The following is a 27,704-nucleotide window of genomic DNA, read 5'->3' as shown; positions in this document are numbered from 1 at the left end:
CAGGAAGAAAGAAAAGTATCCCAGACTGGCTTGTTCCTTTGCAATCTCCCTAATCTAAGCTAAAACGTTTATAACTTCGCAAATTAATTGTAGGCTTCCTTATACCATTAATTGTGTCCAGAGCATCTATTTAAATACTGGTAAACTTTTTGTATCTGCATTAATAAGTTGGGTGTGTACCATCTCAAGCTTTAGCTAAGAGGAACTTCCACATATTCTGTGGGTTCTCATGTAAGTTATGTAATGTTGAGTTCTGGGCACAAATACTTAGAATGGAATGGCGTGCAGAGCCATAAAATGCAACACAGATGGTAGTGATGTGTGAAAATAATGCAAATGGCTTGGATTAATGGCGGTGAATAGAGGTAATTACCGCCAGAAAGCTTGAAAGCTGTTGAGCATCAGTGGAGAGATCTGTGCATTGCGGTGGCAGTCCTTTATACTGAAGCTTCTGTGCTGAGAGAGGCGGAATTTTTTTTTTTTTTTTCCGTGGTAACATATCATTGGTATGATAATTTTACGGGTTAAAGTTTGAAACACTTACTGATAAAGATCCTGGCATCTCCGAATTATTTGTTAGTTACAATGGGTCCATGCTGATGTGAATGCTAACCACTAACTCACCAGAATAGATTAATATGCTACAAAGACCTTTGCTAAGAGGGCATAGTCTGCACAGAATTACTCCTTCAGCTATGTAGGTTGGCTAGAAGGCCAAGACAAGTTTCCTCAGCTACCCCTTAGCTTTGCAGGATCAGACCTGAGCTGAATACTAAATCACTAGCTATGCCCTGCCTGTTGTGAGCCATGAGAGTTACCCATATTTATGAAAAGAGGCAACAATAAATTAAAACTAATATGTCTTAGGAAAACACTGGAGGTAGGTAGTGTCACTGGTTTTATATCTAACACATTTTTATTTACTTTACATTCATACTGTATGTTTCTGGAGTCTACATTTGATAAGTTATCAGCATTTGTCACCTTCAAAAAAAAAATGCTATTTGGAATTTTGAACCTTCAGAAAGAAGTAGTGTATATGTACAAAGTTTGATATCCCATACTGGCCATGTGAATTAAACTCCTACTGCATTAATCCTGTTTCATACTCTGCCACAGATATTTTATGTGAACACTATACAAATATAAATACAATATTTTAAAATATAAATTAAAATCTTAAAAATGTAATTTCAGTACATGTTGCACGACAGATTATATTGAATGCCATTTTTGGAAACACTTCCATAGTTTACCGGGGAAAAATATAATAAGCAGAGATACTCGCATCCTTTGCATTCTGTAGAAGTTAATGGTGCAGTGGGCTGGTTTTCTCCTTAAGCCGCAGTTGTGCTGTGGGAAGGGGTAATCCCGTTTGGTAACTGACACAAAGTAAGTGTTTTTCCTTTCTCCGGACGGGCTGCTCAGCACTTCGGAGTTTCGCTGTGCCCGGGACGCTCCCGGGTCAGTCCCTCTCGTGAGTCACACACCGATACCGCGGGGCCCCGGCGCTCCGCTCCACCCCGCCCGGCGCCGCCCCGGCCGCCCCACAGCAGCGCTGTCCCGGGCGGGAGAGCCGCCGCTCCCGCCGCGCCGTGCGGCCGCGTCCGCCGGGGTTCCGCCGGCCGGAAGCTCCCGCCTCCGCGGGCGAAGGCCGCTCGGCCGCCGCAGGTGAGGCCGCTGGGGCGGGGCGGCGCAGGTGCAGGTGGGGAGCGGGGCAGCCGCGGAGCACGTTCCCGGGACGGGCCCCTCGCGCGCTTTCCGGTGGGATCGCCCCTTTTGCTCCGCCGGGCGCCCCACGGACTCTGCGGCAGCTCCTGCCGTCGGGTGAATGAGACCCGGCCGAGCGGCGCCGGGCAGCGCCTGAGGCCGGGCCGAGCGCCAGCCATGTCGAGGAGCGCCGGCTCGGAGGGCGGGCAGCCCGGCCGGTCCCTGCCGCCCCGCGGGGCCGGCCCTGGCTCGCCGCTCCCGCGGGACACGGAGCCTGGCGCCGCCGCCCCCTTGCCGCCGCCCCCGCTCCCGCTGCAGCCGCCTTTCGGGCCCGACGTCTGCCCCGGGCAGGGCAGCCCCGGCCCGAGCGGGCCGGCCGAGCTCAAACCGGTGCGGCGGTTCATCCCGGACTCCTGGAAGAACTTCTTCAAGGGGAGACGCAACCACGGCTCCAGCTGGGACAGCACGGCCTCGGATATCAGGTACATCTCGGACGGGGTAGAATGCTCGCCGCCGGCCTCCCCGGCCCCCCTGCAGCCGAAGCCCAGGTCGGTGCCCGGCTCCTACAAGGATCCGTACGGAGGATCGGGCGGGAGCTACAACTCGCGGAAGGAGGCCGAAGCCATGCTGTCCGGGGACGCCTTCAACTCGCTGGAGCACCGCGCTGCCACCGGGCAGACGTACAGTGAGCGGGTGGAAGCCTACAACCAGCGGTACGCCTACATGAAGTCCTGGGCCGGCCTGCTGAGGATCCTCGGCGTGGCGGAGCTGCTGCTGGGCGCTGCCGTCTTCGCCTGCGTCACGGCCTACGTGCACAAGGATAATGAGTGGTACAACATGTTTGGGTACTCGCAGCCCTACGGCTACGGGTCCAGCAGCACCTATGGAGGCTACTCCTACAGCGGACCCAAAACACCTTTTGTCCTGGTGCTGGTGGGAATGGCGTGGATCATCACGATAGTGCTGCTGGTACTGGGCATGTCGATGTACTACCGGACGATCCTCCTGGATTCCAACTGGTGGCCTCTGACTGAGTTCGGAATTAATGTGGCCTTGTTCATCCTGTACATGTCGGCTGCCATAGTGTATGTAAACGATACCAACCGAGGCGGGCTCTGCTATTACCAGTTGTTCAAGACGCCGATAAATTCATCTTTTTGCCGTGTAGAGGGAGGTCAGACAGCAGCAATCATCTTCTTGTTTGTCACAATGATCATCTATCTAATTGGTGCTATGGTGTCTCTGAAGCTGTGGAGGCATGAGGAAGCCAGGAAGCACAGGCAGTTGATGGAGCAGGAGGTAAGTCCTTAGTTACATTTGGTATCTGCTGGGTATGGTGTGGTGGGGAGCGAAAGACAGAGTTATATTCAGTGTCTTATAAAGCCATAGCATTGTTTTGGTTGAAAGACACACTTAAGGTCATCAGGTCCAACCGTAACCCAGCTTTGGCACTAAACCATGTCCCTAAGAGCCTCATTTATACATCTTTTAAACCTCTCCAGGGATGGTGACTGCACCACTTCCCAGGGCTGCCTGTCCCACTACTCTGCAGCAGGTCCACAGCCTGTAAGGGACAACTTTCACCAGTCTTAACAATATTTGAGATTGCCAAACAAAAGGCGTTTTTAAGATGTCTGATCTAAATTCTTGGACTCTTTTTTTTTTTTACATTCACTTTGTTGAGGAGCTGGCTGTGTTCTCATTGTAATTCTTAGCTCTCTTCCTGCCTCAGCTGGTGAACTACTTCCTGGTGTGTGTTTTCCAAACAAAGGAAGAAATGAACGAGGCACCTGTTCAGTGGGATCAGGTTTAAAGCCACCTAGCATTTATATGAAGACTGCACTTTCAACACATTAACTGCTACTGTCATTGACCATAAGAACATGAAATACTTTTTGTTACTATGCAAGCAAAACTGCAAGCTACTTCTTTAGGTCTTCCAAGCTTTCTTTACAATAGTTTTCAGAAAATAATAGTAACAACAGAGTTGGTGTCTCGGATTTCAGTCAATGTCATCTTTTTCACATTGAGTATTTTGCATTGCTGCTGGCTTTGCCCTTACTGGAGGCATTTAATGTTCACCTGGTCAATGGCTAGTAACTACTCTAACTAGTAGAGACTTATCGCTCTCAACTAAAGAATTCAAAGTCATTTATGTTAAACCTCCTTCACGTGAAAACACCACAAAAAAAACTTTAAAAAATTAATAACACTTAATATAACACAAAAAATAGTGTATGTGAAGCCTACATAAGCCTAATTTACGGAGGGGTCAATATTTAAGTGATTTTAGTAGGAGAGAGTACATTTAAACATGCATTTCCTCGGCTCTGTGACTGCAGTCTGATTTGCAGAATTTTCATGTAACAGTGGTTTCCATTCCACCACCTTGCATAAAACCAAGACTCCACTTCAGAAAACCACATTGCAGCTCTTTGATACAAGTATTTTAACCAACTTTTAATATGTCCTGCAAGAATGAGGCGATTGCTGGAGTTGTCCAGAAGGTGTTCAATCACTTTTCCCTGTTACTTTCCATGGTCTTTTATTGCAGTTACTTAATATTCCTGAAAGGAATATGTTCATAGGAGAGGTTAGGCTCTGGAGAGTGCTGTACAAAACAGCTTCTGGTTGAGCAACTGATCAGTGTGCTGTTGTGTTCTCTAGGCAGTGAACTGGGCTGCACCATGTCTGTGAGATAATACAACCTGGAATGTGAAATAATAAAGGAGACTGGGAAGCAGATGGGGTATTTCCTGAAAGCTGTTCCTTACAGCTACGCTCTAGCAGATCCTGTTGTTATTCTGGGATTTGGGTGGTTGTTTTCTTTCCACAGTTCTTAAACAGTCTTCAAATTCATTGATCTGAAAATATTCGTTATGCTAAATTTCTTCATGCCTGAATATAAATGTAATTTTCTGTACAGCATGATTTTGAAGAAGTTTAGATTTTAAGAGTCTGTGCATTTGCATGTTATTTTTGCTGAAAATAAAACTTACGGCTCTTTCCATTTTTGACAGATGAAAACACAGTCATCTTTTCCAGAAAAGAAGGTAGGAAATAGGAATTTATTTTTCTGTTTACTGATATTTCCAAATGGTTGCTATTTTTCTTGTGACTGTTTTAATCAACTGATCTATTTGTTTACTTATTTGGCTTGGAAGAGATTAGCTTTAATTCTTTAATGTAGTCTATACAACAGTCGCCTACTTAGAAGATTTAGAAGAAGCTTGTAAAATTACTACTAGTTAGGCTAGGTTATAACATTTCCTGTAAATAGCAAATCTGATCACTGCCTCTGTTTGCGCTCATACTCCCTTTCATGAAGTGACAAGTTCTGTAGCATTTATCACAGAGCTGGGCAGACATGGTTGGAACCACAGGTCATCTGTTGTGTTGTAGGTTTCAGAAACTCTCTTTCTTCCTGGCTCTCTACTGTCCATTGGAGCACAGAAGTAGAAGTAGGTGCTCCGTGAGTTGGGCTTGTTCCTGTGTTTCTGAGGCTGCTCCAAAGACCTCCTTAATGCTTTGGATGTATCAGCCGTTTTAGTGCTTCTGCTGCACAAAGATGTGGTTGCATAAACTGCAAGGATTGTATAGGGTCTTAACAGCAGACATTGATGATTCTCAGATCATTTATAGTGTTTTTGTTTCAGCCTTAAATGTCTCCTGATCAGTACCTTGAATTTCTCTGTTGCTTCAGTACTGGATTAGGATCCTTTTTTATGTTTTCCTACAAGACTCCATGTGCTTTTATTTCTGGATCAAGGGATAAATTGTGCAATAGGAAAAAAGGTGGAAAGGGAACTCCAGAGAACTGAGTGACTCATGTTCATTCACAAATTAGATGGATATCCAAGGAAACTTCTTTGAACTATTTTTTAAGACATACAAGGCATTCCAAGCCCCAAGAAGTATTTACATGTCACTGGTACCACTGCTAGGACAAACTGAAACTGGATACTGTATGAGAAACATTACTGTAATTCTTTACTAATTTTCTAATTACAATAAGGGTTGTAAGAAATACCTGTGATTTGCTTCTGCTGTTGCTCAGTGCTTGTATATTCGTATTCAAATGAGCTGGGTATTTTGTGGTTTATGTATATTGTATTTTAAGTCAAACCAACTTCATTAAGAACTATTTTATTTTCTTTTAAAACAGTATGAAACTGATGACAGACCAAGAGAAGAGGTCACTTACAGGCAACTTAAATCAGTGGAAAGAAAACCAGAACTCCTTAACGGTCATATACCTGCAGGCCACATTCCTAAACCCATAGTGATGCCGGACTACCTAGCGTAAGTGACTTGACTTCGATGAACAAACTTAGTGGAGAATACTTGAATGATGGTTTTGACTCATCATTTCTCATATATACGCTCACGGTTTCTCTGCCATGCATGTGCTATGGGAACTCGTAATTCTTTATTAATTTAATGTTAAAAATAGAGAGGATGGAGCCTGGCATCAATGGCATATCACTAGTAATATAAATAAAGAAATCTTAAATTTTTTAAAAAAACCCCACAAACCTCAAATGTTAAAGTAGAATGTCATAATCTAGCAAGTACAGTAACTGCCAAAGGAACAGAAGACCATCGCACAGACAATTAAGAAAATAATAAAATACATGGGAAATCACTTGTGGTTTTGGACCCTGAAATTTGACTACTTTTGTACTTTCTACATGCTAAATCTATAACATGCTCCCTTTTAAAGGGCAGGCCTTTCCATAGTGAAAAGTATAATATTATAAATTAATTTTTATACTGTTTAACACAGACTAGGGCACAAACTGAAAACAAAGGATCTTCCACTGGAATATCATTAAAATCTTTTTTACTGTGAGGGTTAGCACAGGTTGCCCAGCAAGATTATGGAGTCTCCATCCTTGGAGATATTCAAAAGCTGCCTGGACGTGGTCCTGGGCAACCAGCTGTAGGTGGCCCTGTTTGAGCAGGGGTGCTGGACCAGATGACCTCTGGATGCCCCCTCCAACCTCAACCATTCTGTCATTGTGCTATTTTGTGATTTCAATTCTTTGCATATGTCAAAGGTTTGATTGCAGGGTGACAATAAGCCATGGCAGATGTTTTGTTAACCCCCTCTCTCCCCTCTTTAGCGACCCCACCCCCCGCTTCCCCCTACAGACAGGCGATCAGAAGGCAAAAGAAGGACAGAGAGGAAGAGTTGGAAAAAAAAATGTTTTACTAATTCTACTAATAAAATAGAGAAAATAATACAAAATATACAAAACCAATCTTGAAAATCCCGGCAACTGCTCCAGCAGATGTAGGGCCGGCACCTGGAAGTCCTGGACTGGACTCTGCAGCCAACTGGAACTGGATTCAGTCTGTCACTAGGCCTCAGTTCGCAGGGATGGCTTGCAAGGTCCTCTCCTAATGCAGGCCATAAGGAAAAAGGGACAAGATCCTTGTGATCTCCCACTTTTATATGAAGTATCACGTGAATGGGATGGAATACTCGGTAGGTTCCGTTTCAGTCACCTGTTTCAGTTTGCCCCTCTCGTGGGACATGCATCCTTATCAGCGACCTTGCATTCCATTGTTATGTCTACCAAAACATGTATCTAGCTTTCAGAACAGTGCAGCTAGTAAGAAGACTTTAGCTGACAGGAAAATTCACTAAAAGAGAAACTTGTTTTTTAACAAAACCAGGACAACATACGTGCAAATTCCAGCAGGTTATGGGATTAGTAAACAACACAGAAATACACTATCAAGGTGAATGGTTCATGTGTTTCTTGAAGTCCTATCTCTAAAACTAGTCCTTGGAAACTTTTTTTTTTTTTTTTTTTAAGGAAATACCCAGCAATTCAAACAAATGAAATGCGAGACCGATACAAAGCGGTATTCAATGATCAGTTTGCGGAGTATAAAGAGCTGTCGGTAGAAGTTCATGCTGTACTGAAAAAGTTTGATGAGCTGGATACATTGATGAGACAGCTTCCTCACCATCCTGAAAGCATATATGTAAGTACCTGTGAAATGGGGTCACGGAAAACAGGTGTGATATTATGCAGTTTCTGACTGTCTTTATCTAGGGCACAATGTCCTGTAATGCTGGCAGTGACTTGGTGGGAGAGAAAGTTTCTCCAAATAGGTTGTTTCTTGCTTGGTCATGGATCAAGGATACCAAGTCGCAATTAAGATGTATACATGTTTTTCTGATTGGTTTGGGTTCTTTTCATGCTAGTAGCTTTCAAGTTTGAGCAAGTTACAGTTATTGTAGTTTTACTGTTTTTCAAGTACAAGATTCACAACTAAAATTTTACAACCAGAATGTATTGATCAAATGAGAGTTTTACTTCTGATGAGTATCTTGTAGAATTTACCTGAAGATATAAAGCACACTCAAGGTGGTTAAAAATGTGTGGTCTCTTTCATTAGGAACAGGAAAGGATATCGAAAGTTCTGCAAGAATACAGAAAGAAGAAAAATGTGAGTGTTTTCAGCTTTACACTGCTAGTGAATCTAGTAAATAGCAAGGAGAGTGAATAGCCAACATGTCTGATGCAAGGTTCATCTTCTGAGACAGTCTAATCTCGTAGCATTCTGCATTTAGAAGACTGGTTATTTTTTTGGCATCTAGTTAATTTATATTAACTGATTGACACAGCCAACAGATAACAGAAAACATAGTGTTGAAAATAAGTTTTGTATTTTCTTTGTGGCATAGAACTTTGCAAGACTCTCAAAAGTAATTTTCAGTGTAATCCAAGAGGTTTCACTCATTTTTAAATGTGGGCAGTAAATGGGATGTGTTTTCCATTGAAAACAACAAATTACAACCCTGTTTTCATGGAATTTAAATTTTATGTCCATGTTAGTTAAACTTCATTATTTTTTTGAGGAGTGTGACTTATTAGACATACCACAACACATTTATAAAATCTAAATTACTTAGTATGATGTCATTTATGTTTGCAGACTTCTGTTTAAGAACTGCTCTGTTTACTAAGTAACTACAGTATATAAAAGCAGAAAATCTTCTTCCAGCCTTTCATGAAGGAAGGGGAAGAGGGAAATAAGAAATTGTGGCCAGGAAAAAAGAGTATGATTTTGGAGACTATTAACATGCTGTCCTTAATCAAGAACATAATTAATGATAGACTATTCTTGGAAGAGTCTGAAAGTGTAATATATTAATGTAAAGATGTTTGTATTTTTGGCAGGATCCTGCATTTCTGGAGAAAAAGGAGCGTTGTGAATACCTAAAGAATAAACTTTCTCACATAAAACAACGAATTCAGGACTATGATAAAGTTATGAATTGGAATGTGGAAACTTAGCTGTGCCTTCACTTTGGGGATACTATTTTCTATTTTGTAAATCAATATGCATGTTTTAAACTATTTATTTACTCTCAGAACAGTACACCTATGGGGATTGCTTAAACACTTTCACCTACTTAGATGTAAGTTTTGTATGCAGATCCAATTTTAAACCAATGTAATGAAGTTATCAGATAAGTTTAGAAAACCTGGGCTAATATTGTGCTTTTATTAGACAGTACACAACCTGGCCTCTTAAATATGAATACTTTATTTCAAAGTATTGTGTTTGCAAAATTGCAAAGCCCATCAGAGAAAGCAGTTCCAAATTCCACATCAAAAGTTTGCATAGAAATGCCATTAACGATTTCAGATTTTATAGGTGAGAATAGTATCAGAAAGAGCTGGCCTGTCTGGGATTTGGTGCAGTGTTTAATTATATTGAATAGTTTTGGCAAGTTGAAAATTAGTTTAATAAGACTTTTTGTATTGTATTTCCAAATGCTCTGCTGTATGTCAGAAATTATCTGGAATTTCACCCAACAAGAGATGCAGAATTACTGGGCAGGGGGTGGAGAGGGTTGGTGGTGTTGGGGTTTTGGTTTTGTTCTGTTTTTTCTTCACCTCTTTAGAGGTGATACAAGAAATTTTTACATGGCCCTAATGGAATAGGGGTACAGGATGAGACTCATGTTTAGTGTTCCATTGGTGTTGCTTGAGGACAGTATGCTCTGCGTACCTTTTCTGGGTCAACTTAGTAAGAATCCATGGGTTTAAAGGCAAAATACTTTATTCATCAGCAAGTAACAGGACCGTTTGTCTAGGCAGCAGCTGTTTGTGAACTTGGCATTCAGGGAGTAAGTACAGTAAAATTAATTCTCATTCAAAGTGTACATTATTAGTATCCTTTATAAGGCCAGGTAGAATGTTTTTATAGACATGCTTTCCAGAGCATATCTGCATAAATTCAATATACATCTTTATATTTTGTATTGGGGATACGTTTGTATATGCAAATGTTTTCATAATCCAGTAAATTTTCTCTTTGTATCCTTTTTCACATCTTTACTTTTTCTACTTACTAGAATTTTTGGATGCACTGATAGTTTCTTTGTACAGTTTTCTACAACTGCAATTTGTCTGTTCCAAAATATATTCCAACTTCAAAAAAAAAACAGAACAAAACAAAACCAAAAAACACCAGTGTAGCCATTTTGTTCTATTTCTTATAAAGGCATTTTGTTAAAAAAGGTGCTCTGATTAAGGTTATTTCACATTTTTCTTAGCGATCCATTTTTCTTTAAAGGAAAGTTTTCAACATTTACCTTAATTTAAAGACAAGATATCAGGAAAGCTGTTTCCAGTTTAGAACGGTGTTGGTAGTACCACTTCTGTTCTTCAGCACTGGAAATGCACTAATATACCTCGCTCTGGCAGTTCTGTGCCTTTTGATTTTGAGCCCTTACCATTCACACTGCAATTCTAATGGCTACAAACCCACTTTTGTATTTATAGAGTTGACATTCCAATTTTATCAGCCACTTAATTCCAAGAGTTTTAGTGGATGAAGTAAATAGCACAAGACACCATGGAAACACTGAGAGAACTTGAAAACTTGGCAGCTCTTCATTTGAAAGCCTTCAGTCTCATCTACCTGGAAGGTGTCTCAATATTTTCATCAGCCTGAAATCAGATGACAGTCAGTGCTATCCGTTGTTCTCCCTCTCTTTTCAGGTGACTCTCCCTTTCTGGTTCAGGTTTCTATTCTTTTCAAAGAAGAGGAAACCTCTCTACCTTATGAAGGACCTGGGTGGGACAAGTGTTTTATACCTGCTGTGCTGTATACTTGTTAAACTTTTCTTTGTAAGAGAGGTCCTTGTCCAAATCCCTGCAAGCTAAGCCTCTCACTGTACACACAGGTTTCTCATTTTTTCTCAGTGGCAGTTCTGGGCCTTGCATCAGTAGCAGGAAAAGAAGATTAATCCAAGCTGAAGGATCAGGTATGTTTATGAAGTGCTAAAAACAAGGTGACTCTGATATTTTCTTTAGATGATTCACAGTCTGCACCCTTAGTAGGCCTTCCTCCTGCAGGACAGAGTCCAGCTCTAGGCTTTTTTTGACAGTGATCTGAGTTTCAGTCTCTGAGAAGCTGGCTCCTGGGCCCTAGGACTGCACCTGCACAGCCTCTGCAGAACCACTGTGTTTTTCCTTTCCTGTGAAGTTTCCACAAGTGGGCTGGGAACAGCAGACACCATGCCTGTGCCTGGAACGAAGAAATAAACCAAGCAAAGACAGCTGCGTGTGGATCGCTCCACATTTCCCAGCAAGCTGCCACAGCTTTGGCTTAGTGGATTTTCTAAAAGTGGAGGAGAGAAGATAACGTATGAACACTCCCTTCTGCCAGCCTTTTGGGTTTCCAATAGGATTGATGCAGCGCATGGCAGTGGGGCATGCTGAGCATGGAGTTCCAGGAGAAGGCATTTACCTTGGTGGCTTAAATCCAGCAGGACAACACATCATGACCATTACAGTAAATTACGTGCTCAGTCCTGGTTCCGTTACGGACCTCAGCACTGCTTTTGGTGCATACAGTTGGTGAGCTTCTTTTGCTTTAACCTGTCAATGGAGGACTGAAAAGGTCTCAGAACATGCCAAAGAAAAAACACTAGTCTAAAAAATATTTTTGATCTCTTGGAGAAACTGAGATTAACAAAACAGCAATTAATGCCCGGGAGTTGAAGCCCGTCAAATGCAGGACAGAAATTAGGAAGAAAGTCAGTGAGAAATAGTTACAATCAGAACTATCGGGGGAAGTGGTCTGTTGGTATCCTTAAAAAGTAGAAGGTATACTTCAGACAAAACTGAAGTTTTTAGATGATTGTCACCTTGGTCTCTCTAGTCTCAGCTCTGTGCATCTGCATTGTTGAATGTATGTGTAAACAGGCTGCTGTGCAGTCTTACTCATGACTGGGTTTTTGCAGAAGGTAGTTAACATTTATTTTAATCTTACCAAGTAATATTGCTCTACAGCAGACAGCATACAGCATCCACTTTCAATTACAGCCTGTCCTCTGACACTGAGTGTGTATAACAAGAACATTTATCCTTCAGTCTTCCTCCTAGAAGATGCCTGCCTGGCTCCACAGACCTACAAAGGGAAGTCCAAAAGACTTACACTTTCCAGGAATATAATAGTTTTCAAACTGGTGTTGAATAGATCAATAAAAGGGGGGTTTTTTGGTCTTGACAAACAGCTGGATATTCTTGATCAAGATAACTGTGGCAACATCTGCATACTCTTTGCTAATCTGTATATTTTTGCAGGGTAGATAAAGCAGCGCCTCACATGTAACCAGAAGTTTGTATTGCATAGTAAGGTGGAGTAGCTTTCATGACAGTGTATCAACTGAAAGTACTCGTAGCAATGAAAAACCTAATTGATTTGAAATTGTAGAAGAAGCTATCCACTATTTAGTTTATTAATCTCAAAATACTGGTGGGGTTTGAAGCATTTGGACAATCACAATCTACAAAATGACTATATATCCTGCATTCCTGTCCAGCATTAAAATTTGTGGCCTTGACAATAAAAAAATCCCTATTCTGAAAAATGTCTCATTTCTCTCTTCTTCTATTAAAATTATCAGCTTGCAGATATTTTTCCATTTTGATGTTTTATAAATTGGACCATTGCCTTCTTAAGAAAGGACAGCATGTGATCTAATGGGAGTAGATCGAACTACAACTTTATTTCTGTTCCTAGAAGCAAATCTTGACTACTTAAACGAAAGAATTCCCCTTTTTCCATCCTCAGTAGTTTTCATTGTTTTCCTTCAAAATATCTTGCATTTTTCCCAGGTATGGTTTAATTGAAAGCTAATTCATTTCTACTCTATATCCCCCGTATTTATAAATTGCTCCTGATAAATGCAACTGGCTGAAGGATACAGAAGTGGGTTTTCCCCACTCGTATTTAAGGAAACATTACTAATGTTTAAATGTTTTCTTCCACATTTATTGTCTTACTTGGATGCAGAGTGACACCCCTTAGAAACGGATGCTGGGTAACTTTCCTGTAATTGAAGTGGTCAGACACAGCCTTGGCACACTGCCACTGTATCCAGGAAACTTATGAAATCAGCTAAAACTGTCTCCAACTTTATTGAGCTAATCGTCACTGTGATGCTTAAGAAACAGAAACTCGTGGTGATATGAGATGGAACAATGCTGCTCGGAATTATTTTAGGTAGAAGCAAAACATAATCACATAACATCAAAATACCTGAAACTAATTTGTTACCTCTTTCTGTATTTTGATGTTAATCTGAAAGGATCTCAAACTCTTTCTGCACATGAAAGAGCACACTTTTGCGTAATTTTTTTTTGCTTGCATTGTGGGAAAGCAAACATTTGCAAGCTTTTAAAACTACACGTAATTTTCACCCTAACAAAATAAATAATTTCAGACATTCGTACAGTTCTAGAATCTGCACTGTAATCCTGTTTAGATATAAAGACCTTGTGAAATTACCAGAACATGTAAAATGGCTATCATATATTCTTTCATCCTGAAAGACTGTTTAATCCTTACTATTCCTAAAATAGTTGACTCTGTAGACATCATTGGGTTTTTTTCTGTCACCTATAACTGAGTAGTTATATTTTCTGCTACTGTGTGTAGCATTCTGTTCTGGAGATATTTAAAAATTACATGTGGGCATGTGTAAAATAGATGTAAATAATTTTTTTATTTTTTCACAGCAGATTTCAGATCTTGATAGTTTTGAATGTTTCATAGTTCTGATCCTCATTTTCTAATAACGAGTTTGTTCTGCTAACGAATCTGTCCCTCTGTTCCCTTCTGCTCTTGTACTTGGGTTTTTTCCCTGCTGCCTCATGAAGGCAAATCCATCCTATGGCAACGATTTGTCACCATGTCTTCTTCTCAAGTACTCTGACATAAATCCATACAGCTGAAAATGCTTTTCTTCTATTTAAACATATCCTCTAGGTTTAACAATGTGAACTAGTTGGTGTTGTAAAGTCCAGAATGTAGGGACCATGCTATGCTTGCTTTGGTATCAACTGGTATATTACTGCAGAATTGTTCATCAGTTTCTGGGCATAACACAGGGTAATAGAAATTACTGTTATATACTTAAATTTAGTTGTATAATCCTCAATATAGTAGTTGTGAAAGGTGATAAGTTAACATCTATAAATATAATTATGCATTTTCAGTGTGAGAAGCATGACCTGTTTTCTGCCTGCATATGAAGATAATCACTATTACAGATGCTTCAGATTTCTTCTTTGGAGAGAACATAAAAGCCTCTCCCAGACCTACATACCAGCCAAAACCCCAGTATTTCTACTGGGTGTTAAAACTGTGACTGATTTGCTCCTTGATGCTTTTAGTGTCAGAGGTTTACATGTGCAAACAAAACAGCCTGTTGCCCTATTTTGAGAAGCAAGTGAAAATTAAAAGCCGTAGCTTCAGGAAGTTTCCATCTCTAGGAAATCCCTACATTGCACCATCTTCTATTCTAGACTTGTACCATTTTATAGACCAAAAATAAACTTTATCAAAGTTGAATTGGCATGTATGATTAGAACACGTCCAGCACAGTATCTTGAATGGGAACCGCTCTGTTCCATTAATAAATATTTTAAAATCTCTCTGCTATAATCTGCAATGCCAAGAGCTGCTGGGTATGAACTAACATCATTTTTATATCTTTCTGTCTGCCTTTAGAAATTAATTGGGTGCTTGCAAAGGAGGCAAATAGTAAATTTAAAGATATCTGAAAAATTGAACATACACAACATTTACTGAAAAACTACATTTCTTTTGGTCAGAACAGTTAGCATACTCACTCAGTAGAATATGAATCACCCCAACTCACTTTTTAAGTGCCATTGCCAGTTAACTGTTCACAGCTTTGTAGTGGTAGTTTATTAAAATAAATCCCCAAAGAAATCTGTCACAGTGAAACAAGAAACCAGCTTGAAAGAGGTGGTTCTGAATATGGTGAGGTTATTCTGCACATTTGCAAGAACTTGTATTACTCCACTACTCAGTTTGCTCCTATGAGCACATTAAAATCACAGAAAATACACTTTAAACTTCGCAGCAATTAATGAATTCCAGGTTTCGTATTCTAGAATGGAGTTAAAGCAGTGGTTTTGCTACTTGGATAACAGGCAGTTATTGTCATTAAGTAACTGATGAGCATAATTATGCATTAAAATTCAGTGCTATAGCATATGTAAATAACGGTCTATTTCCAGGTTCATGGCTTCTTCTGTAAATACTGAAATTACTCCAGTGAATTACAGAAATACGATGTAAAACCAGACAGTGCCTCAATCCTGCTGACCGGTCCCTCAGAGATGAGTGAGGGCCAGTTTCACCTCACAGAAACTTACAGCCGGCTCCACGGCCACACCAGCGATGTATGCGCGGCGTGGTTTTGTTGTGCTACCACCCTTTTAATAATCAGAGTATTTCGATGGGCTTATGAAGAATATCCCGTATTTAGCTGTAGCGGCAGCAATGTTTTCCTCAGCTCCAGGTGCCGACGGTCGCCGCTCACAGGCGCCACTGAGGCCGCTCCGCTTCGTCTCCGTCCCCGGGCCCGTGTGGCGCTGGGCGGGCGCGGCCTCAGGGAGTGAAACCCGGCGTTCCCGGCCTGGCCTCACTCCCTGCTGCGACAACACGGCAGGCCCGCCCCGGAACCATCGCTCCGCGGCCCGGGCGGCAGCCGGGCGGGGTGTGCGGCGCACCGAGGCGGCCGAGGGCGGGCGTTTCCGGGCGGGCGCGGAGGGACGGCTGGGCCTGGCGGCGAGCGCGGGCGGAGTGCTGTTCGGGGTGCCTCGGCCCTCCCGATCAGCGGCGGCGCGGTCCCGCCTCACAGCTCCTTGTCCCGCCGAGTGGCTCCGTGGCGGAGCTGCCCTCCCGGCGGGAGTTGCGGCTCCGCGGCCGGGGCAGCGGCTTTCGGGATCGTGAGGAGCGCGGCCGCCGGCGCCCTCGCAGCGGCAGAACGAAACAGAGATGGATGACGAGCCCGAGCGGACCAAGCGCTGGGAGGGAGGCTACGAGAGAACATGGTAGATTTTCCTCTTTCCTTTTTCCGACCTCACCTCATTGGTGAATGGCGAGAAAAATCTCCCTTCTACTCAATAACAATCTGTTGCGTGTAGGGAGATTCTTAAAGAAGATGAGTCCGGATCGCTGAAGGCGACCATCGAGGACATTCTCTTCAAGGCAAAGAGGAAAAGGTATTATGTGTTGCCCCGACCCTGCCAATAACTCTGGTTTGATCAGTTCTAAGGACTTAATAGCTTTGAAACTGGGTTTTGTAGGTTGTGCAAGTGCATTGGCACACCAGTGTGTATTGTTTCAAAAAGGAAGACCCAATTTGAAAACCTTCTATTTCTGCAACCACAAACCCCCCATGAACACAACTCTTACTGCTTGCAAGGGTGGGATGTGGACTTTCAAGTTACTGCTGTTTCGTTCCTCATTAAACCGTTTGGAAATTTTTCTGTAATTGAAATTGGGTCTGTCTCTTTGAAATGCCCTGTATTTTTGTGTTCTTTATCCCTTCAGAGCTCCAGATGCATGCATCTTGCCTACCACGTGTTAGTTGTGCGAGAAAATATAGTAAAATGTATTTTTATATATGTGAAGACTGAGCATACACAGGCCAAGAAGCTGGGATCTTCATCTGGTGCAACATGGTGCAAAATGCTGCAATTGCAATTTGTACTGCTTCAAGAAAATAATCCAACATTTTTTTAGTATACAAGGCATGCTTGAAGCTGGGTTTTGATATCATGGCATCCGATTCATATTTGGAATTGTCAGAAACATTGCTAGGTAAAATCTAGATTTGTTCTATATCGAATTATGTTAAAATATTCAAATTTGGATAAAAATCTAAAGTTCCATTAAACTGGTATTAAGAAATAGTTTTTGTTTGTTTTCTGAGAGGCATGAAATCTGTTTGTGATTGAATTGTCTTTTTTTCTGTGTACATAGTGTCTCTGATTTGTTATTGCTTCATGTTTGCCAGAAGTCTAGTATTGGTTTTCTTTGAGACTGTTGTTTTAGGAACCATCAATTCATTTGCATCTTACTTAAATCGTTTTTTGTTTTATTAGACTCTATGAACACCATGGACAAGTTCGACTTGGAATGGTATGTTAGTGTCTTAACCCTTGTCTGTCCTGAGTCCAAAACTATTTGAATAGAGGTGGTGTGCCTAATCTGGCAATGTGCTTGAGAGCAAAGCTTGCATTTTCTGCCAACTTTTGTTTTGTTTTTTAAAACATTCTGTATTCATTAGCAGTGTGGGATGCAAAGCATGACTATTCAGAAGTGGAGGTTTGGCGTATTTGCTGTATCAGGGTGTGTTTTGCAACAGCAGTCAGATCGCACCCACTTGCACTGTCGATTTTTCCTCGTGAAAAATGGGCATAATTTAGATGAGTTGTAAATAACAACCTTACTTTATACAACCCTGAGCTTTTCAGATCAAGAGATGCAGGTGCAAACTGTGCATATTTTGTAGCTTATCATGAAAGGAAAAGAATAGTATGCATTTTTTGAGATAGTATTTGTTTTGCATTTTGAAGGAAAAGTGGGAAATGCGTTACTTTTTCTGTTGGGATTGATTGTATAGCTGGGTGTACTGAATTTTTCCTGTTTGAGAATTTTTGAGAGAGGAAGCAGTTACTTTTTTAAAGTCAATGGAATAATGAACAGTTCATGTAAATATCTGCTTTGTGACTATCACTTATGGTGATAATGCAGATGCGTCACCTTTATGTGGTTGTTGATGGATCAAGAACTATGGAGGATCAAGATTTAAAACCGAACAGACTTACTTGCACTTTGAAGGTATGTCTGTACTCAAAAGTTTTCTCTTATTAATGCGTGGTTTCTCTGAAAGCCAGTTCCATTTTGTGTTTAAAAGAATGGCAGTCTCCTGTGACTAGCTTACTTGCAAAGCCTCATCTCTCATCCCTGTTTTTTTTCCCCTTGTTTCTGTTGCCAGTCTGTACCTTTTCTGTTTTTTGAATAGTAAAATCTGTGTGACATTAGTTTGCCTTGCATGAGTACTTCTGTACAGTAAAAACACTTTGTAAGGACATACTGTGGAAAGACACATTATGAAAAGTATGTGCAAATTAAGCTAAACTGTTGCCCTTAATAAGGGATGGAAAAAGAACAGATGCTTTCATTACACATCTAGAATTGTTCTTTCTATACAGTTGTGTTTTGATTAATTCTGGTTTGAGTGGATGCTAGACAGGAGTTGAATTGGATTGCTGTTTCAGGCTGTGGAGGACTTGAACTGTACATTTTGTACTGTATGATCTTCCCTGATAACATTAAGCATTGAAGTGCAGGGTTTTGATAATTTTGTATGGATTAGTGCTTTTGGGTGTATCTTAAAACTCCATTTGAACTAACAGTAATATAGAACATTAATAGATGAAGTGAATAAAATAAGTTGTGGGTAGTTTGTAGACCTTACATTACAGTGGTAGAGAAGGGCTCATTCCCCATTGTTTTGTTTTTTTTTTTTTTTAATAATACTGGATTTTTTCCAAATACCACCTACTTAATGCATGTGGAATAAAACCATTTTAAACAGTCTTTTCTTTTCTTTATAGTTACTGGAATATTTTGTTGAAGAGTACTTTGACCAAAATCCTATCAGTCAGGTATGTATAACGATGCAAGAAACAAGTAACTGAAAACTATTTTAAAAGTTTGTTTTATTTTTAACGCTACCAAGTAAACTATTTTCAATTGATGTATTCCTTCCCATCCTTCCTCCTCTTGTTTCTGCCTAATGAAAATAAGAACCCATCTATTCCTTTTTCCTAAATGTAAATTCTAATGCAGAAGACTTGCTTATGTTATGTTTTTTTCTGTCATTTAGAATTTTAGAAGATTTATTTTTGTACCATGTGGCAAAAGTACAGGAGACACAGAAACATGTGTTAAGTGATGCATAGTGTTGTACTACTGTTGCTACAAGAACATTTGTATAGCTAAGTAATTCCAATCCATAAAGAAGTATTAGGCAAAATATAGCAAATGTGTAAATCAACTTATTTTTAGACTTGTTAAGAAAAGTTTTGCCCCTTTTTTTTTTTTTTTTCCCTTCTCCAGGTTGGCTTAATTGTAACCAAGAGTAAAAGAGCTGAAAAAATGACAGAACTTTCAGGTAAGGAGGTAGTATGTTGTTTTTTGTTTGTTTTTTTTTTTTTTTTTAATTGGAGACCTGATGTAGTCTACTTGAATGACACTGCTGAAAGTGAGATTTAAAAGATAAGTTATTTTAAGTTATCTGAAACCAGTGTCTTTATATTGATCTGTTTTGATCTAGAATTGTCATTGCATGCTTGTTTGTAATCAAGTCTTATCCAGATTGCAACTAAAATAAGTTTTGTTTCCTCTATAGTTAATTTCTCACCCTGTTTTTTAATTTTGGATTTTATGACCATCGTGTGTTCTGTGAGATATGACCAGGTGTTAAGAACTAAGGTTTCTTTGGTTCCTACTTTCTGTCACTAGCAATCTGTGTGGCTTCAGAATGAAGTCTTAATTTTTTCTCTTTATTCACCAGTAAAACTGAAGCAAATTTATTAAGGAATTTGAGGATCAATGAATCTATGAACACTACTTTGAGGATAATAGAGGAAACTAAACTCTGTTTCTGCTGAAACACTTTGTGAGATACTTCGCATTCACATTAAGCACTTAATGATATGCAACAGTGATTTTATTATTTTTCACTTCTTAAAGTTTCTAACAATTGGGTGCCTGTTGAGCAAATATCTTTCTGTTGACGTATTGTTCTATTGTTTTCGACATTCTCACCAAGAGGCCAATTTCTGAGTAGAAACATATAGTTACAAGTCCAAGTTTGAAAACCGTTGTTTTACAACTGCACTTCATTTAATATATATTTTAAATAGTTCAATTATTTTAACTTGTTATTTCAGGTGAATGGTTTTTTTTCTTTCACTTACAGGTAACTCAAAAAAGCACATAACTGCTCTGAAGAAAGCAGCAGATATGACCTGCAGTGGAGAGCCATCTCTATATAATGCCCTCAACTTGGCCATGCAGACTTTAAAGTTAGTATAGACATGGAGTTTTTTTCATTTTCCATAATCAGCATAATGCTGATTGTGAATTTTTGGAGGAGCGGAGACAGTGTTTTTTTACAAGTAGCATCTTGCGTCATGCTGACCTGGGTCTTTAAAAGGCGGCTTTAAATCCTCTTTCAATACAAACTGTTAAGAAGTTGAATGTACTAGTAGTGCAGAAATTCATTTACTAACACAAGATGCTCCTATTTAGCAGTGTGCTCTTATAAAAAGCAAAAATATTTTAAAATTAAGTAGATAATTTTATATTGTGTATGAATATGGTGATAAAAGACCTTGGAATTATTTTTTACTAGAGATGGCAGAATTAGGGGTTAATAATGATGAAAGAACAGGAAAAGAAGCAGCACCGAATCACAATATTCTGATGGGAAGTTTTGTCATACTTTAGAAAGGTAAATTTGAGCGTAGGATAGATTAAAAGAAGTTTTTCCTATGTAAGGTGTTGAGATAGAATAAGGGTTTGTGGAAGACTTTTAGCAAATAGTTAGAGATAGAAACACGGACAGAACAAAACTAGTAGTCAATGTCATAAAAAAGTCATGTGAATGACTAGTTGGAAGAGAGTTTTCCATTAAGAACTAAAAGGCAGTATTTGTAACGGATTTACACCCATAAAGTGATTAGAGATTTTTAGTTTAAGAAGTCAGGAAGACTTACTGCAGTGTTGTTAGTTTGAAGTTGAATTTTACCCATGAGACTACAGATGAGGTACAGGGATGCTTAAGCTTTAGAGAAAACAATCAGATAACCACTACACAATCAAATACTGTATTTTAGATACTGGAAAGGTTTGGCTTTTGGAAGGTGAAGTTCTCGTGGTCAGAGAAGGATCTTACCACAGTCTTTTATAATTCGTAGGGGAATTCATATTATATAATATTCTGGTTTAGTACCATAAAGTTCTTGGAAACTTTGACATATAAGTAGCTTAGTGTACAGAAGTAAATTAACTGTATACTTTCTTTAGGCACATGCCAGGACATACAAGCAGAGAGGTTTTGATCGTCTTCAGCAGTCTGACGACATGTGATCCAGCCAACATCTATGATCTAATTAAGGTATGTACAGAAGTTAAATTTGACTCCTCTGTTGAATATCCAAGGTATTAGACTGAAAACAGACAGTTACAGCATCATTGCAAATTAAATGACATTTAAAACTTTGAACATTTTTACTGTTCAGCCTATGAATTTAAGCATGCTTTCTTTTTCCTTTTGAAGTGTTTAAAAGCAGTTAAGATCAGAGTGTCTGTCATCGGCCTAAGTGCTGAAGTTCGAGTTTGTACAGTACTTGCCCGAGAAACTGGTGGTATGTATCTGAAGTTCAGTAGTTCGGAAGTTCAGTAGTTTTTAAAATAGAACTTAAATAACTAATTTATCATTTATTCTTTAATGCATTTTTATATTTAAGGATTAATATTCTGTTGTGTGGCAGAAAATCTAAAGGTTTCCCAAATCTACAAAATACAAAGTATTTAGTGAACTTACCAGCTTGTAGCTGCATCTCTAGAGAGAAGAAATACACACATTTTCAAACCTAGTGTTCCACATATAAAGCTATGTGATGTGGAACTTAATTAATGCAACATGTTAATATCAATTTCTGCAGTGGTAACTTTTACAATATCATTACTACAGTGTAATGTTGGAGAAAAAGCTATGGGCCTTCATATCTAATTAAACATCCTGGTGTTATTAATTTTAAAGCTTGTCATTTTCAGTAGCATTAACATGACTGTTATTTAGGAATAGAGTTGGCTGCATTTTTTTTTTTTATTAACCTAAGTTGGTTTTTGTCATTTGGAGAATATGTATTTTTTTTTTATCTGCTTATAATCCGAGAGTAAGGCATCTCTTTCTTTGTGACAGGAACGTACCACGTTATTTTAGATGAAAGTCACTATAAGGAACTGCTGATGCATCATGTTAGTCCTCCACCTGCCAGTTCAAATTCTGAGTGCTCCCTTATTCGAATGGGTAGGATATGGTTTTGTTTAAGTGTTAGCACAAGATTTGTGAATGTTGTCTTTTTCTTTCTTTACATCTTCTGTGTTAAATCCATAGAAATAGTTAGAAGCATAATAAAGACATTGCACAATTGCTTTTTTAAAATTTTAACTTTTATCTTGCTAAATAGATACATTTTCTTGATGTTGTTCCTGCAGAGTAGTCAGCTATTAAGTTAAGAATTAAAACAGATAAGACAAATTACTCAACTGCAGTTGGGAACAATAAAGTGGAGAGATATTGCTTTTACAGTAATTGTTATAAATGTAATGAAGGGTGAAAGACTATTTTGTTTCTCCCTGTTTTTTTCCCTGCAGAAGGGAGCTGTTATAAGCTTAATTGCCTGTAAGAACTATCTGTTGGGCTGTGTAGAATATGTTTTTTAGGAGGACTGTTGTGTTCTTTCAACAAATGGATTTGGTACCTTTTCTTCTCCCGATATATTTCTCAGTAAATTTAAGACTGGAGTTAAACCCGAATAGGAACTCTGAATGCCATGAATTAGGGCACTGATTTCTCATTTTCATCCACCTGTTTTTGCAAATAAGAATGTATGTATTTTTATGTGTACATTTATGCACTGAAGAGATTTAATTGTTAAAGCCTGAGAAGCAGTTGGACAAATTAACTGCCCACTTGACGTGCACTGTAAAAAACATGTGGTAGAAAGAATGGTATCTGTTACAGCCTCTGTGAAGTGCTGTAGTCCATATGTCATACGCTGCACCTGGAAGGTGAATGTACGCTTGATATCTGCATATAAAAATATTTTCCCCTTCATCAGAAACCATTGTTTAAGTGTACATTCTTGTAGTGCTCTTTCTGCTTTCCTACCCTTGCACATCATTTTCTTTTTAGCTGTCCTTCAAAAATGGGGTTCCAGTGAGCTTCAGTTAATATGAAGTCCATGAAAATATGTTTTTTTTCAGTTGAGGGATTTGTTGATGGTTGTAGGTAGAGACATTTATGAAGAATTTGATACCTAGTTAAGAGTATATTACTTCTCCTGTAATAACAAACAAACAAAAAAAGAGGCCTTAATGTTTGTAATAATCTTTGAACTTCTTCATTGAAGTAGGAAAGTGAAAGAATACTTGCATGTTTAAAATCGGTAATATGAGATGTTTTTCTCTTCAGGTTTCCCTCAGCATACTATTGCTTCTCTATCTGATCAAGATGCAAAGCCATCCTTTAGCATGGCGTAAGTAGAGTTGATTAGAATTCAACGAGCTGATCACAGTTCAATGATAATTAGTCAAATTAAGAAAATATGCTTTACATTGGAAATGTTGCAAAATAAAATTTTTTTAAAAAGTAAAGTCTTGTGACTTCTTAGTAGAAATTTTATTCCTGTTTGCACATCCAGTATGTGCCCATAGTTACCTCTGGTAAATGTGCTTTTTAAAATTTATATTTAAATTTTTTTGAAGGTAGTAAATGGCTTTTAGTAATGTTGTGCAGTGATTAGAACACAAGGGTTCTTGAGGGTATTAAAGTAATTACTACTTATTTTACTTGCATTTCTTGATTCAAGTATTTTTATTGCTATAAAGATAATTATGAGGATGAAGGGTATTATCTAGAATAAAGTATTCTTTGTCACTTATGTGACTTTAACGGAAAGTTTAAAATAGGGGCCTTGTTTGATTAGCATGCCAGTGCTCTTCTTAATGAAAGGAATCATAATTTTCAAGGATGATGGGGGGAGTCTGAGTTCCAGAAGAAGATGGTGTCTACTGTTTGAAAGAATAAGTACTACTGTGCATCTTGAAGTCAATATAGAATATTTGTGTGTGTGTCCATAGAAATACTAATGCTTTTATGTTTCATAACATTATTTTCTAAAGATAAATCTCTTTCAGTGGGAAAATCTGTTTACTGTTGTCTCACCACCTCAGTTGTTTTCTGACAATTCCATACACACAGAATTGTTGCATGGAAGCCACTGATACTTTTTAAACTATTTTGAGGACTGTGCAGTATTTGTAGTTACGGAGTATTATGGTGTTATCTCTTCGATTTTAGATTGTGTCTCTCTCTCCTCTAGGCAATTGGAAAGCAGCAGTGAGCCGGGTCTTACGCTGGGTGGATATTTCTGTCCCCAGTGCAGAGCCAAATACTGTGAACTTCCTGTGGAATGCAAAATCTGTGGTGAGTAACCAGAAGAGGTGAGCATATGAATTACATGCTAGTGTGAGACACTTAAAGGGTAGAAAAATTCAGCTATACTGAGGAATTAAAAGCCAGCTCTGCTTAAAGAAGCCTGCATTTCTGTGTTCTAGGATATCAGCTTCATACAAGTGACTTCCAGGACTATACCTGTAACAATAAAGCTGTATGATGTTCCCTAGTATAAGGTTAGAAACTAAAAGCTCTAAAGCAAAGTGGTGAAGAAGGGTGGTTCACATATGAATGGTAGTAATTTCCTCAAGAATCCTGGTTTAACAGGCATATTGCTGTTTCACACTCCTCAGTGCAAGACCATGGAGATACAGTGCTATGAAGTAAAAGTAAATATAAAGTGCTTTGAAGTAAAAGTACCCTCTCACCTCTGGGAGGATGCGAAGGAAAGGTTTCAAAGTTTAACCCTAGGGTAGTCTAAACAGTGGCACATGAGAGGCTCTAGCATGGTAAATGAAAGCCACTTGGTCTTGCAAATGTTAATGGACTGTGCAATCTCCCTCCCCTTAATGAAGGAGGGAGGATTAGCATTTTTTAGTATTAATATTGTGTGAGTGACAGCTGTCCTGTTAGCTTCTACTGGCATATGACTAAGATGTGATAAGTATTATCAAGATGCATGTATTTGGCAAGATAATTAAATAGTTCTAGTTTTGTGTCACCTTGTCCAAGTTTCACGTCAAGGTTTTCACATCAGCATGAGTTTTGTTTTCAGCAAGCTAATAGTGTAACTGGAGAAATCCTGCATATCAGCAACAGATTCTCCGCAGCTGTCAGCAGAACAAGAGCTCAGAAGCTTACATTGCATGTGAGTGAGCAATGAAGAAGTTTATGCCAGCCCATACCCCAGCTAACCCTTGCCTGTTTTCACAATATAATCCCAGGCAGCAACTAAGCCACAGCCACTCACACATTCACCCCTGGTGGGATGGGTAAGAGAATCAGAAGGGTAAAAGTGAGAAAACTCGTGGGTTGAGATAAGGAGTTTAATCAGTAAAGCAAAAGCCAAGCACAGGCCAAGCAAAGCGAGGGATTTATTCGCTACTTCCCATCAGCAGCCATCTCCAGAAAAGCAGAGTTCTGTCACATGTAACAGTTACTTCAGAAAATAGATGCGGTAACTCCAGATGTCTTCCTCCTTCCTCCTTCTTCCTCCAGATTTGTACGTTGAGCATGATGTCACATGGTATGGAATATCTCTTTGGTCAGTTAGGGCCAGCTGTAACGGCTGTGTCCTCTCCCAACTTCTTGTGCACCCCCAGGCTGCTCGCTGGTGGGGTGGTGTGCGGAGCTGAAAAGGCCTTGGCTCTGTGTAAATACTGCTCAGCAATAGCTAAAACATCCCAGTGTTGTCAACACTGTTTCCTGTGCAAATCCAGGATATAGTCCCATGCTAGCTGTTACGAAGAAATTTAACTCTGTCCCAGACAAAAGCAGCAGAGCTGTGTTAGCAAAAGCAGGGCTGTGGTGTGTCTGCAGCATTACAGCAGGTGCAGTAGAGCTTTATAGTTGGGCACCAGTTTAACTGATGAAGTGAAACAGCAGAACCGTTGATGCCAAAGAGGAGTTGTGCGTTTAGATTTAATCAGAAGATTCTTCTGCTGTTACATTTTGTTTATGGCATGAGAATGAAAAACTTGCTGACTTTGCAACTGTGCATTGTAAAGGTACTTCTAAAGACTGAGTTAGAAACTTTGGCAATTTGATTTTTATTCAATTCATATTTGGATTTAATTATGGAAAGTGTTATAGGTTTGGATTATGGAAGCTAACAAATAATTTTATGGTTTTTAATTCTTAAAAGCTCTGAACCACTGAGAAATTTAAGGTGTTTTTTTTTTTTATTCTTGCTTTGTTTATAAGACAAGCTTCAGTAAGTCCTCTCTTGTAATACTTTTGGTATCTCTTTATTTTCAGGTCTTACATTAGTGTCTGCACCTCACCTGGCTCGGTCTTATCATCACTTGTTTCCTTTGGATGCCTTCCAGGAAGTTCCTCTGGAAGAATATCAGGGGGAACGGTATGCAAATTATATTTGTGACAATGAGGGTACTTGTGGACCCTGTAATTATTTTTTTGTTGTCACGGAAATAACTGGCAGCAGCTTCTCTGCTGCTGGAGACACTGTTGAAAGTTTGGGCATTTTTGGCCCCCTCTGGCAGTAAGAAATGTTTTTAGCTCCCATTAACGGTTGTCCTGTGTGTTCAGTTGAATAGCTGAAATAATTGCCATAAATTGTTATGATACATGAGATGCTTTTTAGATACTGTTTGACACAATCTTGACACTTTTTTTCAGTTAAAATACACAATTTTGCTTTTAGGTATTGTCAAGGCTGCCAGGGAGAAATGAAAGATCAAAACGTAAGTATGTTGAATTGCATTGGAATTTGCATTGAGTGATGTCAGAAGTAGATGATCCTTTAGTATGGTCTGCTAAAGACCAGAGAATAGTTTTTGGAATTTTATGTCATGGTTAACTGGAGTTCTCTGTTACAGAGTCATGCCTCTTAACAGTGCAAAGTCTATAAAAGTGTGGGAAGAGATTTCCTAGAGAGTTTTATAAATAAGCTTCCACTCAGCCATTTGGAAGCATCTACAGTGACTCGAGCTCAGCCCCTTGGGCATACTCACTGTTAGAAACTTTAACTCAATTGGGTTTCTGTGATGTTAGCAATACAGTCAATTTACACTGCCTTGAAGAAACAAATGTTGCCCTACTGTAGTACTGTAACGGTGATAAATCTTTCTCATTTGACTTGTTTTTCTGTCTTTTCCACACAGGTTTACATATGTAAAGTGTGTCAGAATGCATTTTGTGTGGAGTGTGATTTGTTTATTCATGATTCTCTGCACTGCTGCCCTGGCTGTATTCATGAGCACCCTGCTCCCGTATCTGGATGATGACATCTCTTTTTAGAAATTGTCATATCTATGTCATTCTTGCATACATCTATTTTTTTTATTCAGCAATAGCTTTCACTGAGGCACCTCAAATCAAGGACTGAGATGAATACAGAAGGATGAACACTGGCTTGAAGCAAACTTTCATTTTTACCTAATGTATTAATGGTTTTGTTACTGTTAATATATTCTTGAATTATCTGTATCTGATTTATTTGCTTTGCTCTTGTCTGAAAAACTCTGGGTTTTTCTGAGCAACATGTATATTTGTAAATGTGAAAGTTATAAAACTGGTTTGTATGATAATGTGGTGATTCATCTTTTTTCGTTATTTGTTCAGAAAAGAAGCTCCGAAAATCTATTTTATGTACTAATTGTTACAAGTTCTTGTTTTGGTGGATGGTGGAGTT

At 39.3% G+C, this 27,704-nt stretch overlaps 2 protein-coding genes across 3 annotated transcripts; both read left to right on the top strand.

Annotated features, from left to right (window-relative positions):
* The first annotated feature begins 1,573 nt into the window (after positions 1-1,573).
* Positions 1,574-12,619, top strand: MARVELD2 (MARVEL domain containing 2). The gene is made up of 6 exons (XM_065861431.2): positions 1,574-3,009; positions 4,731-4,763; positions 5,876-6,012; positions 7,536-7,707; positions 8,125-8,175; positions 8,910-12,619. Exons 1-6 carry the CDS (start codon positions 1,888-1,890, stop codon positions 9,024-9,026), a joined length of 1,632 nt encoding a protein of 543 aa, XP_065717503.1. The 5' UTR covers positions 1,574-1,887; the 3' UTR covers positions 9,027-12,619.
* Positions 12,620-15,701: 3,082 nt separating this feature from the next.
* GTF2H2 (general transcription factor IIH subunit 2) lies at positions 15,702-27,600 on the top strand. 2 transcript variants are annotated; one of them, XM_065860495.2, is made up of 15 exons: positions 15,707-16,118; positions 16,212-16,289; positions 17,175-17,211; positions 17,827-17,913; positions 18,693-18,743; positions 19,198-19,252; positions 20,063-20,168; positions 21,172-21,262; positions 21,425-21,512; positions 22,073-22,180; positions 23,348-23,411; positions 24,258-24,361; positions 26,309-26,411; positions 26,715-26,754; positions 27,175-27,600. In XM_065860495.2, exons 1-15 carry the CDS (start codon positions 16,063-16,065, stop codon positions 27,292-27,294), a joined length of 1,188 nt encoding a protein of 395 aa, XP_065716567.1. In that variant the 5' UTR covers positions 15,707-16,062; the 3' UTR covers positions 27,295-27,600. The 2 variants fall into 2 exon arrangements, with proteins under 2 accessions (XP_065716568.1, XP_065716567.1); XM_065860496.2 differs by lacking the exon at positions 26,715-26,754 and having other exon boundaries at positions 15,702-16,118.
* Positions 27,601-27,704: the final 104 nt, after the last annotated feature.

Source organism: Patagioenas fasciata, chromosome Z (assembly GCF_037038585.1).
Source record: "Patagioenas fasciata isolate bPatFas1 chromosome Z, bPatFas1.hap1, whole genome shotgun sequence".
Classification (NCBI taxonomy): Eukaryota; Metazoa; Chordata; class Aves; order Columbiformes; family Columbidae; genus Patagioenas; species Patagioenas fasciata.
This window is presented reverse-complemented; position numbering and strand designations above follow the sequence as displayed.